This window comes from Lolium perenne, chromosome 7 (genome assembly GCF_019359855.2).
Source record: "Lolium perenne isolate Kyuss_39 chromosome 7, Kyuss_2.0, whole genome shotgun sequence".
Classification (NCBI taxonomy): Eukaryota; Viridiplantae; Streptophyta; class Magnoliopsida; order Poales; family Poaceae; genus Lolium; species Lolium perenne.
In genome coordinates, this window is record NC_067250.2 from 192,457,196 (window position 1) to 192,471,087 (window position 13,892).

Sequence of the window (13,892 nt, forward strand, 5' to 3'; positions counted from 1 at the left end):
GCAACGGTGCATACGAGGGGAGAACACTTTATTATCTTGATATTAATGTGAGGGATCATCTTATAATGCTACCGTCGCGTTCTAAGCAAAATAAGATGCATAAAGGATTAACATCACATGCAATTCATATGTGATATGATATGGCCCTTTTGTCTTTGCGCCTTTGATCTTCATCTCCAAAGCACGGACATGATCTCCATCATCAACGGGCATGATCTCCATCATCGTCGGCGTAGCGTCAAGGTCCATGGCGCCGTCTTCATGGTTGTTCACCTCATGTAGCAACTATTACAACTACTTTGAAATACTACTCAACATGAAAATTAAAGACAACCATAAGGCTCCTGCCGGTTGCCACAATACAATAATGATCATCTCATACATATTCATCATCACATTATGGCCATATCACATCACCAAACCCTGCAAAAACAAGTTAGACGTCTCTAATTTGGTTTGCATATTTTACGTGGTTTAGGGTTTTCGAGAGAGATCTAATCTACCTATGAACATGAACCACAACGGTAATACTAATGTTGTCAATAGAAGAGTAAATTGAATCTTCACTATAGTAGGAGAGACAGACACCCGCAAAGCCTCTTATGCAATACAAGTTGCATGTCGAACGAGGAACAAGTCTCATGAACGCGGTCATGTAAAGTTAGTCCGGGCCGCTTCATCCCACTATGCCACAAAGATGCAAAGTACTCAAACTAAAGACAACAAGAGCATCAACGCCCACAAAACCATTGTGTTCTACTCGTGCAACCATCTATGCATAGACACGGCTCTGATACCACTGTAGGGAAACGTTGCATAGAAAACAAAAAATTTCCTACCGCGAGAACGCAATCCAAGCCAAGATGCAATCTAGAAGATGGGAGCAACGAGGGAATGAACGAGACTAACCCTTGAAGATTTCCAAAGCCTATAAGAGTAGGCTCTAATTGCTGCGGTAGACGATCACTTGCCGCTTACAAAAGCGCGTAGAAGATCTTGATCACGGTGCCACGATCGGGCAGCACCTCCGTACTCGGTCACACGTTCGGTGTTGATGACGACGTCCTTCTGCCCGTTCCAGCGGGCAGCGGAAGTAGTAGATCCTCCTCGGAATCCCGGCAGCACGACGGCGTGGTGGCGGTGTCGATGGAGATCTCCGGCGGAGCTTCGCTAAGCATATGCGGGAGAAGTAGTGGAGGAGGGGTGCTAGGGTTTGGGGAGAGGGGGTGCCATGGGCGCCGGCCTCAAGGGGGCAGGGGTGGTGCGGCCAAGCCATGGGCTGCCCCCTCCCTCTCCTCCTCATTATATAGGTGGAACCCCAAGGGTTTGCCCAAAGTCTTCGAATAAGACCCCAACAGAAAAACTGCCTTATGGACGAAACCTAGAGGGACAGGGACTCTCCCCTTCCCCCTTTTCTTGGCCGGCCAAGGAGGTGGAGTCCACCATGGACTCCACCCTCCCACTTGGTTGGCTGGTTAGGGTTTGTGGAGTCCCTCCGGGACTCCTCCTTCCATAGTAATTTATTTCCGGATAATTCTAGAAACCACCTTCCATAAATTCACCGGATCATTTTCAAACTTGGAAAGTGACTTCCTATATATGAATCTTATTCTCCGGACCATTCCGGAACTCCTCGTGATGTCCTGGATCCCATCCGAGACTCCGAACAAAACTTCGAACTCCATTCCATATTCCATATCTACTTAAACGACATCAAACCTTAAGTGTGTCACCCTACGGTTCGCGAACTATGTAGACATGGTTGAGACTTCTCTCCGACCAATAACCAATAGCGGGATCTGGAGATCCATAATGGCTCCCACATATTCAACGATGACTTTAGTGATCGAATGAACCATTCACATACGATACCAATTCCCTTTGTCACGCGATATTTTACTTGTCCGAGGTTTGATCATCGGTATCACTCTATACCTTGTTCAACCTCGTCTCCTGACAAGTACTCTTTACTCGTACCGTGGTATGTGGTCTCTTATGAACTTATTCATATGCTTGCAAGACATTAGACGACATTCCACCAAGAGGGCCCAGAGTATATCTATCCGTCATCGGGATGGACAAATCCCCACTGTTGATCCATATGCCTCAACTCATACTCCCCGGATACTTAATCCCACCTTTATAACCACCCATTTACGCAGTGGCGTTTGATGTAATCAAAGTACCTTTCCGGTATAAGTGATTTACATGATCTCATGGTCATAAGGACTAGGTAACTATGTATCGAAAGCTTATAGCAAATAACTTAATGACGTGATCTTATGCTACGCTTAATTGAGTGTGTCCATTACATCATTCATATAATGACATAACCTTATTATTAATAACATCCAATGTTCATGATCACGAAACCATGATCATCTATTAATCAACAAGCTAGTTATACAAGAGGCTTACTAGGGACTCCTTGTTGTTCACATAACACACATGTATCAATGTTTCGGTTAATACAATTATAGCATGGTATGTAAACATTATCATAAACTCAAAGATATTATAATAACCATTTTATTATTGCCTCTTGGGCATATCTCCAATAACTTGGTGGCGTTCTTGCGGGGCTCCAGCGGCCTGCCGGTTGCACTGTCGACAACCTCGATGGTGCATGTTTCTCCTTGTTTCATCGTCTTGGTTGCGCCACGCTTTGACGACGTACTCGATTGTTTCGACGATCCGGCCGAGGGCTAAGATAAGAAAGAGAGTCGCGCACGTTAGTACACACATATTTATTCAAATCAGTTAGTTTGTATCACCAGAGGCTCAATGTATATATATACCTCGGCGCCGGAGGTCGTTGCTACTTCCATTTGAAGATCGTCGTTTATCGACGTTTGTTCGGCATCATCTTGCTGACGGCGCCCTTCATCTTCACCGTCAAGGTTCAGATAAGAAGAGATATCATCTTCTTCTTGTTCGGTCGGCACATATAGAATATCGCCGTTTATGATGCCGAACATATGGTCTTCAGCGTCCGAATCATAGTTGTCCATAATCGGGTCAGCTCTATCGTCCGCCATATGTCAGTCCTGAAAAGATGTAGTAAAAACAAATTAATTGTGTATATGCATTATCACATCTCTTCTACATATAAAGAGAGAGGGCGACGAGGGAGGCGAGAGGGGGGACGCAGTGACCGCGTGACCGAGAGACCGGTGGCGGTTGCGAAAGGGCGGTGGCGAAAGGGCGGTGGCGGTGCCGAGGACACATAACCCTCGCCGCCCCCTCTCGATCCCAAAAAAACACCGCGCGTATACGGAGGGGGCGACGAGCGCTGCCCCCTCCGTATACGCGCGGTGGTTAAGTTATTTTTGTTATTTTAAAAGTGACAAACTTTTGTTAAGTTATTTTAAAAGTGACAAATTTTTAAGTCAAATTTTGAGTTCTTTTAAAAGTCGACCGGCAGCCACAAGGCGGCGCGTGTCTTGTGTATGATCAAAGAAGCAGGCGGCGGTCGTACGTCGGAAAGAACACGGCTGCCGGGCTGCGCGGCCGGCGCGGCGCGAGAAGGACTTCGTCGATGTACACGCGGGGCGAGAAGGACGTCGACGTACGGCTCGAGAAGGCTCGGGCGCGGCGGGGCGGCGGTGTCGTTATAATTCAGAAATTTTTTGTCCACTTAAAATTTTGTTAAGTCAAAATTATCAAGTTTTATGTTTTTTTTGTTAACTATATATAGTTACTAATTAATTCATTAATTATAATTACAAAGTTTTTAGTTTTTTTTGTTAAGTATAGTTAAAATTAAAAATAACAAACAAAACATTAAAAAAAGAAAAAAAATCCGGCCGACCGGTGGCCCTCTCTCTCCTTCTCTGCGCGCCTCTCCCTCGATCTCTCTCTGTCTCGGGGCCGGCGGCGCGCGGCGGCGCGGCGACGGTCGATCGAAGATCGGATGTGCCAGGCCGGGCGGCGGCGCGTGCGGCGGCGGGTGGTCGAAGAACAGGGTGGCGGCGCGTGCGGCGGCGCGTGAGGGCGGCGACCATCGGAATCGTCGTCGTCGAACACGGGCCGGAGCGCGCGGCGCGGCGAGAAGCACGTACACGTTGGCGGCGGCTCGGGAGCGGCGGGGCGGGCGGCGGCATCGTTGTCGTCAGCGGCTGCAGGTTCGGCGCGCGGCGTCGATCGGCGGCGAAGCGAAGCGTCGCTGCAGCTCGAGAAGATCGAGAATGGGGGCGCGCGACGGTTTGGGCGCGAGCTTTTATAGCTAGCTACCTTTAGTCGCGGTTGGTGTGGCCAACCGCGACTAAAGGGTACCCTTTAGTCGCGGTTGGCCAGACCAACCGCGACTAAAGGCTTTTTTTCGCCGGGTTTTTCGTTCCCGCGCGCTAAAGGTGTTTTTCAAATTACTTTTTCTTTTTCAAAATGTTAAAAATACAGAAAAACTCAGAAAAATAAAACTAATTCATTTCAAAATCATAAAATACAAATAATATATCAAAAAATTCAGAAAAATAAAACTAATTCAATTCAAAATGTTTAAAATACATATAATATATCAATAAATTCAGAAAAACTAATTCATTTCAAAATCATAAAATACAAATAATATATCAAAAAATTCAGAAAAATAAAACTAATTCAATTCAAAATATTAAAAATACAAATAATATATCAAAAAATTCAGAAAAATAAAACTTATTCAATTCAAAATGTTAAAAATACAAATAGTATATCAAAAAATTAAGAAAAGTAAAACTAATTCAATTCAAAATTTTAAAAATACAAATAATATATCAAAAAATTCAGAAAAATAAAACTAATTCAATTCAAAATATTAAAAATACAAATAGTATATCAAAAAATTAAGAAAAGTAAAACTAATTCAATTCAAAATGTTAAAAATACAAATAATATATCAAAAAAATCAGAAAAATAAAACTAATTCAATTCAAAATGTTAAAAATACAAATAGTATATCAAAAAAATCAGAAAAATAAACCTAATTCAATTGAAAATGTTAAAAATACAAATAATATATCAAAAAATCAGAAAAAACAATTTCTTCCCTCATCTGTCTTCCTGCCCCCCGCTTCCCACCAGTTCTTCCCGGCCACCTCTGTCTTCCCATAAGTTCTCCCCGGCCTGTCTTCCCGCCAATTCTTTCCCACCTCTTTCTTCCCGCCACTTTCTTCCCGCCACTTTCTTCCCGCCTCCTGTCTTCCCGCTCCCATTTTTCCCGCCATTTGTCACTACATATATGTAGCCCGGCTTGGCCAGCATTATCACATCTCTACAATCTCTCATCACTCACTCAAGGCTTCCACCGCACCCACTCTAACCTACCAGCAGGTGGAGGAGCTTTGCGCCTCGAACTACCCTTGCCCACCGGGCTACCGCGTTCCCGCCGGCTGGAGCCTAAGAGCCGGCGGCGTGCCGGTCCCTCCCGTCCCTCAGGGTACTGCGCGCCGGGCGGCCATCACGAACCACTACTACCTCGACCTCACGCCGGAGCAGTGGATGAATCCCCGCTGGCATCCCGATAACCAGCATACTTGGATGAGCACTGGCATCATAATGAACTTCCGCTTCATGCACAACCAAGGAGGAAGGTTGTAGATGCATAGAGTCACGGGCCAGGTGCTATGGCTGGAGCTCTGCTCGCCAAAAGGATTCATGACATCTGTACTTAGACCAAATCTTATGTTCCTTGCGTCAGCTGCAAAATCTTTGAACTCTCTGTCGATCTTTCTCCATTGCGTTCCATCTGCGGGGTGTCTCAACTCCCCGTCCGACTTACGGTCCTCTTTGTGCCATCGCAACAACTTGGCATGCTCTTTGTTCCTGAACAGACGTTTCAACCGTGGTATTATAGGAGCATACCACATCACCTTGGCGGGAACCCTCTTCCTGGGTTTCTCGCCCTCAACATCGTCACCAGGGTCATCGCCTCTGATCTTATAACGCAATGCAGTGCATACCGGGCATTCATTCAAATTCTCGTATTCACCGTGGTAGAGGATGCAGTCGTTGATGCATGCATGTATCTTCAGAACCTCTAAACCTAGAGGGCAGACAACCTTCTTTGCTTCGTACGTACTGGCGGGCAACTTGTTATTCTTTGGAAACATATTCTTCAACATTTTCAGCAAGTTTTCAAATGCCGAGTCAGCTACACCTGCCTGTGCCTTCCATTTCAGCAAATCCAGTGTGCAGCCCAGCTTTTTCAGACCATTATCGCATTCGGGGTACATCGCCTTTCTGTGATCCTCTAACATGCGATCCAAATTCTCCCTCTCCTTTTCAGTTTCGCAGCGTCTCCGCGCATCAGCAATGGTCCGACCAAGATCATCAACGGGCTCATCACGTGCCTCTTCTTCACCTTCCCCTTCACCTTCCCCTTCACCTTCAGCATCCTCCATGAAAGTATCACCGAAATGAGCAAGATAGCTTTCATCGATGAAATCATTCCCTTCTTCATCTTCTTCCATTATAACCCCTCTTTCTCCATGCTTGGTCCAACAATTATAGCTTGGCATGAAACCGTGCCGAAGCAGGTGCAGGTGAACTTCTCTTGAGGAAGAGTAACCCTTCTGATTCTTACAGTCAACACATGGACAGATAACAAAACCCTTCTGCTTGTTCGCATTAGCCACTACGAGGAAATCTTTCAAACCCGTAGTGAACTCGCCGGAGAGTCGGTTACCGTACATCCATTGCCGATTCATCTGCATTATTATAATATAAAATATATAATTAACCATCATGCATTTGTTAAACTAACTAGCTATAAACAATATAAATTAAACAATGAACTACACACATGCATATTTTATCAATGACACACATGCATGAAAGGTTCAAGTTGCTAACCGCGATCGAGGAGGAAAAAATAAATGAGGAAGCTCAAGTGTGGCTCCAACACTTCATATCATATTTGTTTCATGCTCTTGGGGCATTTCATCAAACACCTTGTGTGCATAAGAGGAACCAAAAGCAAACCTACACCCCCTTGTGAAGAGAAGTGGCACCAAATGGCTAAGTGCTGTGAGCTGAGACCCTTTTATAGGGATGGGCCTTTAGTCCCGGTTGGCCTGGCCAACCGCGACTAAAGGCCTTCGGGCCAGGCCTGGCCAACCGCGACTAAAGCCCCTCCCGTCCACCAGCTGGCCAGCGATCGCGCTGGGCCCAGGTCTTTAGTCGCGGTTCGCCACCCGAACCGCGACTAAAGATCCCATTAGTCGCGGTTCCTATATTTTGGCGACTAATGGGGCTGGACGGAAGGCCATTTTTCTACCAGTGGGGGAAGTGTCGGGGTGCTTCCGGGCATGCTTGAGCTACTACTTTGACGGCCGTGACAAGAGTAGGTGCCGTGCCGCCAGACCGCGTTCATAGGTTTTATGTTAGAAGGCTCCCATAGGAAGTGGGCTTCTACAAAATCTTCCTTGTCAGCACTCAACAGCGAGAGGTAGAAACTTACTTTAGTTTTCAACTTTTCATCATAGTCCTGTATATGACTATGGAATTATTTTGCATTTTTTGCTTCATAATTCATGGCATATAAATGATATGATAATAAATAAATAATTTTTTTTCATTTTTCGGATTGATTCTCTTAATTTGGATGAATAACTTAGTGAAACATAATCCAAGGTAGTAAATAACGAACTGTAGTTGATACTATAGGCATGGAAGAACAAAACTGCAACGAACTGTAAAACAAGTATTAATTTATCATCACATGACAGTCCAAGATCATCTGTTTACACATATTGCAAGGTAGCATCACACATATGTGTTGTTCTTATATCAAAATGCATAATTAAGTCTCGCCAATCTATGTCATCCACTACGTGGTTAATTGATTTAGTTTTGGTTGTCTGCCCAAAACTGTGCTTGGAGCCACTTCACTGTATTCTTTTCCACCTGGAAAGCTTTAGCTAGGACATCGTCTGAGATTGGTGGCTTTGATCCGAACACTGCATTGGCAATGGTGATTGTGCTAGGATTCTGGCTGCTGAGTGCGGCAATCGCCACTGCCGGCTTGTTTGGGCAAGGGTTGAATTGGAAGTGGATGAGCCCCACAGGGAACACAAATACATCACCTTTCTCGAGCTTCTTGGTGAAAAGCTTGTTCTCCGGGTTTGAAGTGACAAAACCGACGTAGAGCGCCCCCTCGAGAACTGTGAGAATCTCAGTGGCATGGGGGTGTGTGTGTGGTGAGTTCTCGCCTAGCGGCGCATAGTCGATCCGCACAATAGAGATGCCGAGAGTGTTAAGGCCAGGGATCTTCATGGCGTTGATCAAGGTCACGTTGGACCCAACTTTGTTGGTGGTGTCCCTGGGCTTGTCGAGGTTGGCTGCCATGAAGAAGTCGTCCGCGCTCACGACCTTCGGGTCCTTGCACACAAATCCATTGACAAGCACTGCATACAGAACCAATATACATAAGAGTGTCAAAAAAATAATTAGTTGCAGGCGAGGCCAAAAGAGAGTTTAAGAAGCAAAACACGTTCTATTAATATATCGGGAAGAACGCCTGTAAAGTGCAGCACAATGGTCGAGCTTGAGAAGAGCGCGTGTAAGTATATCTGTACCTGGAGAGTACTTGTCAGCAACGCAGAAGTCCTGAAGAGGACTTGGGTCAGAAGCCACTGCCTGCCATGAGACCAGCGCAAGAAGAGCAGCAAGAAGGATCTAGGAGGTTGCCATTTGAATTTTTCGTGGTGTTCAGATGGAAAGTTGATGATGCTTAGTTTTGATGTGGAGGAGTGGGGGAGGCATGTCTATATATACACCTTAAGGCTGCTGTAGTAGGAGGGGCAGGTATGGATATGTTGTGAACAAGTCAAGAAAGCGCTACGGCTGGGTAGAGTAACTTAACAGGCTTGATTACAATTTCAACTCATAACAGCCTTTTGCTGGTTCATAGGTGTGAACTCGTGCACCGCGTCTGCGCACCATAGTATCATGGAAGTAACGATTCTATCTGACGAATAGAACGTATAAATTAAAAGATACAAAATGCTAGCTTGGTAACCTGAGTTGACAAATGAAATACCTTTCTTACTCTTAAGAGAGGTAATTTGATAAGACACAGCTTTAGGTCTCAGATGATCATAACTTTGGATAAAAATTTGCAGGTTCACTGGCATACTACATTTCCACAAAAAGTCTTTTTGCCTGATTTTACTGATGGTTTATGTAAACTATCGCTTGCTCTTCTAGACCTTGTCATCTCCGTACATGTTTTATGGTTTAACACGAATGCCATTTTCATTGGTACTTTAATTAGGAAGGTGATGTATACATCTTGAGGCTGCTGTAGTAGGAGGGGCAGGTATGGATTACGTTCGTGAACAGGTCAAGGAGGCCCAATGGCCAGGTAAAGTACGCAACTGAACTGAACTGGTCTTGATTAAATGGTCATCTCACAAGCACGTCCATGTTTGAATTGTGATAGCCTTTTGCTGGTTCTCTTTGGTGCAAATGCGTTCTTTCATTCATGGCTTTTTTGAAGTGACCATTAATTTATCTGATGCAGAGATGATCTCAAATTAAAGGTGTAAAATACTTGCTTAGTAGCCTAAATTGATACAAAAATATACATAATTTTTTAACTTAGAGATGTATTTAGAAGGCCAGACGACATTTCCTCTCAGACACTAATTTTGATATAAGCCCCGAAGTTTTATGCACTACAAATTATAGATATATTAGTAGGGAGCTGGGATATTTAGAAAAATAGTATAGTACATTGAAATGTCGACAAGAGAAATTTTCAGCTCACAAGCTACCAGTAAGAGACCATTTCAGTCCTCCATTCACAAGGACGTAGGGTGTTGTAGTCTTCTATTCGCAATTGATCTAGCCGATGCTTCAAGACAACCTTGACCAAGTAAAAGATTTAAATCTATCATAACCTCATAAGATGAATGACAAGGTTAGGTGCAAACTGGGAGATAGTAAGCCCAGCTGGTGAATTCTAATGCCACTGCAGTACTCATGCATGTGCATTCATCTTTTTCTTTTCATGCATGAATCTTCTTGTCCGTGATAATGGGTGGCGACTTATCGTGGAACCACCGTCTATGCATTGGGGTGACTTGGTTAGAGATGGAAAATATGAAATAATAACAGTTGCTACTCGGTCGTGAGATTACTTGGTAGCCTTAGCTACCTGGCAAGTACCTTAACTGCTAACTTACCTCTATAAAGAAATAACGTGTGCTTTAGACATATTCAAACGGAATTTGTAAAGTTGTTACAAAGTAATTTAACCAGCACGTTCTAGCAGCCAGAGACCATTTCCCGCTGGTCTCTTCTACTGGACTCCTTCCTTCTGCTGCTCATATGGTCCACTACTTTCTGCACCTATATAAGCATCCACCCCTTGCATCTTCAAAGCATCAACCACACACAAACAATCAAGCAGCAACACAAGAGAAACGGAACCAAATCCTAAAACCAAATGGCCCCATCTTCTTTCTTCCTTGTCGTCGCTGCTTTTCTGGCGTTGGTCTCATGGCAGGCCATAGCATCCGATCCTAGCCCTCTCCAAGACTTTTGTGTCATCGATAAGAACTCTCCAGGTATTGTTTATTTCATGTCTTCGGCTCTCTGGAGATTATATGCATGTTCAAATAACACTGTAAAATCCATACTTATAATTTGCATCTCCTATGCATACAGTGCTTGTCAATGGGTTTGCTTGCAAGAATCCAATGGATGTCAGTGCAAATGACTTCTTCAAGGCAGCTAACCTTGACAAGCCTAGGGTGACCAACAAGGTTGGATCCAACGCCACCTTAATCAATGTCATGCAGATCGGTGGCCTCAACACTCTAGGCATCTCACTAGCACGCATCGACTATGCACCCTTAGGTCAGAACCCACCACACACGCACCCTCGTGCCACCGAGATCCTGACGGTGCTTGAGGGGACATTGTATGTTGGCTTTGTCACGTCCAACCCGGAAAACAAGTTCCTCTCCAAGGTGCTTAACAAAGGTGATGTGTTTGTGTTCCCTGTGGGGCTCATCCACTTCCAATTCAACCCCAACCCCTACAAACCAGCGGTTGCAATTGCTGCTCTTAGTAGCCAGAACCCAGGGGCTATCACCATTGCCAATGCCGTGTTTGGATCAAAGCCACCAATCTCAGATGATGTTCTTGCAAAGGCGTTTCAAGTGGAGAAGAAGACGATAGACTGGCTTCAGGCTCAATTCTGGGAGAACAACCACAACTAAGTCAACTTTGGTTGACCCACATGGAAATCCTATGTTTGTAGTGTGCAAAGAACCTTCATTTTTCTTGGCCCATCAGTATGAATGTACTTCCTCCTTTTTAATAATTAATAGTATTGGTTTTTATTATGTATGCATCATATGGTACTCTCGTGTGTGTTGTCTCCCAACAATAGTTCAAAATTTGGGACTTTGTTGCCCAGAGAAAAAATATCTTCATTGATTATTAATTGAGCCTAAGTTTGATGTTGACAGTTGTACACATGATGCAATGTTCTATTTTTTTCCGTATGTGTGAACGAGACACCATTCACAATTAGCCTTACTGTTGAGTTAATCTAATCACACCATTAGAAAAATGGGCCCCTGGTACGATTACCGTGTGAATATTTGAAAAATGTTATATGACTGGTGTATTTCTATATATGTATGCAGCTCATGGAAATTTACGAAAGGAAGTTATTGTTTGAGTTGTTTCCTTCCCACGAAGTCTATGCTGCATAACCACTTTATTGGTGTGCTGGAAATATGTACTTTACTTGATGGAAACAAGCTCTATGCAATATAAAACTAGAAAACCCATGTTAAGTAATTTTACTAACAAATGAGCTAAGTTAAGTGGCCTACAATTTATTAATATACAACATATAGTAACACTTCTTGCTGAGTAAATTTTCAAACCATTCTCTTGGAAGGGATGCAAGTAGTTGCTCAATTGTCATGCAAACCATGTAAGTTAGAGTACTAATATCCGTAATATTCACATTAGGCCGTACTATATTATGCATACAACTCGGTGCACCTAGCGAAGATGTGAATCAAAGATCTCGACAATATATTTGCAAGGGAGATTTTACGGTGTAATATACTACGGTTTGAGCATGTAGTATATAATATGATCCTATGGTTGAAATTGATTAGGCCGGATTTAGTGCCAAAGACATGTTTGTAAGGCTTGTTCCATGCATGGATGCCAATGTATAGCCTATGGAGAACGACTCATCAGTGTGGTCACCAGGAAGGATGAGCCGGTGGACGGAACAGGGCGCACACCTCTTCTCTGGAACTGGTCCGTTTGGAGTCGCCCCTCAAGAGCGTCCTCGCAGGCCTGCCCTACAACATGATCGACACGACCCTCGTCAACGGTGTGGCCGCCTTTCCAGTCATTGATGCCCGATCGTTCTGGCACATGATCCAAGGGATGCACATGGACCTCATCATCCCTGATACACCACATTATACGATCTCAACCTCCACTGCTACCTTGTCTCCGACACCGCCAACGTCATGGCCGTCCCCGTTGTGGGCGGTTGGACATCCGGACGATCTATGCCATCATGATCGCATTCAATGTCGGTGAGGATTAAACTACTGGCATGTGTCTTTCGATCATGTTGCATCACAGTTTTCTTGCCGCCACTATCACTGATGTTGATACCCACGCTGAATCTCCCACCAATGTTAATTCAGTCTAAATTTCAGATTAAAATGTATGCGATATTTTGCGGGTATGGGCATCTCGTCTCATGTACTGGCTGATCCTGCACCTCATTGAGGCAAACGAGCACGGCAAGGCAAAGACTTTCACTAGGAGGGACTACATTCCCAAGGCGAAGAAGCTAGCGGCCCTGCCCAACACACTTTAGATCATCGAGACTACCCATAATGGGAATATCATAGGTAATATTATGCATTTCATGCATGTAAAAAATAAATTAATAGTGAGAGAGATTGTAATGGTGTCATAAGTATTATCTCCGTAGAACTAGAAAAATCAATGTTCAATAGATCTTGTACATAATTTTTCATTGAGAATCTACTAGTCAATAAATATAAGGATACCATGATACAGTGCTACATGATACTATTCATTATAGAGTAGTGCTGCTAGTACTGGTGCTCAGACGGCAAAGCGTCTGTTCGGTAGCTGCCAGGCGCACCTGGGGCAGACCCGAGAGGATACACACGCGGTTCGCGGTGAGTCCGCGCATACACATTTCCAGCCCTAAGATCGGTTCTCGCGCCATGGTTCGTTTGCGTTGGGCCCTTGGGTCACCTTTTTCGTGTCCGCATATCCGCACGGATAATCATCTTGGTTCATTTAGGTTGCGGTACTAGAGATGCCCTTAGTTCATCGATGGTCTGTCTCACATGCATGGTGGTCTGGACACATCAACTTCTTACTACAAAGAGCTATTGTGGCCTACGTGTCGCTCCGAGTAGGGCCCGCATGTCGGTATCTCAGTCACGGACTGATGAGATATCCCTATCAACACACTTCAAAAGTATTTCTCGATGGATAGGAGGTTCACTAGAAGGATCAAATGCCAAACATTTCGTATCTAGCTATTAACAAATATTTATCGGCACAAAATTTACCATACCAGGAAGTTAGTTGCTCATATACTATATTGTTTTATACATAATATTGCACTGAATTTAAGTTTCGCTAGACCGCATGTCAACAACATACTTCTCTTTTCTTTTCAAAATGGACGTAGAAACCTCCGGCCTGCGATGATACACACACAACTTACTTGGTTTGATATCGAAATGAAAAGAAATGACATGATACAAAAATACTAGTAGAAAAGAGGGCTTCCATACCAACCTATTAGTCCCCAACCATTTTGGCCCGGGACTAATGGGGTCTTTAGTCTCGGTTCTGCAGGGGAACCGCGACTGAAG

At 44.2% G+C, this 13,892-nt stretch overlaps 2 protein-coding genes across 2 annotated transcripts; one reads left to right on the forward strand and one right to left on the reverse strand.

Moving 5' to 3' along the window:
• Positions 1 to 7,668: 7,668 nt before the first annotated feature.
• LOC127314664 (germin-like protein 8-11) lies at positions 7,669 to 8,730 on the reverse strand. Its single transcript, XM_071823074.1, has 2 exons — positions 8,556 to 8,730; positions 7,669 to 8,384 (listed from the first exon to the last, which is right to left on the reverse strand). The coding sequence occupies exon 2, from the start codon at positions 8,323 to 8,325 to the stop codon at positions 7,825 to 7,827; it is 501 nt and encodes a 166-aa protein (XP_071679175.1). The 5' UTR covers positions 8,326 to 8,384; positions 8,556 to 8,730; the 3' UTR covers positions 7,669 to 7,824.
• A 1,652-nt stretch (positions 8,731 to 10,382) lies between these two features.
• On the forward strand, positions 10,383 to 11,337 carry LOC127314659 (germin-like protein 8-11). Its single transcript, XM_051345170.2, has 2 exons — positions 10,383 to 10,550; positions 10,651 to 11,337. The coding sequence occupies exons 1-2, from the start codon at positions 10,430 to 10,432 to the stop codon at positions 11,205 to 11,207; spliced, it is 678 nt and encodes a 225-aa protein (XP_051201130.1). The 5' UTR covers positions 10,383 to 10,429; the 3' UTR covers positions 11,208 to 11,337.
• The last annotated feature ends 2,555 nt before the right edge of the window (positions 11,338 to 13,892 follow it).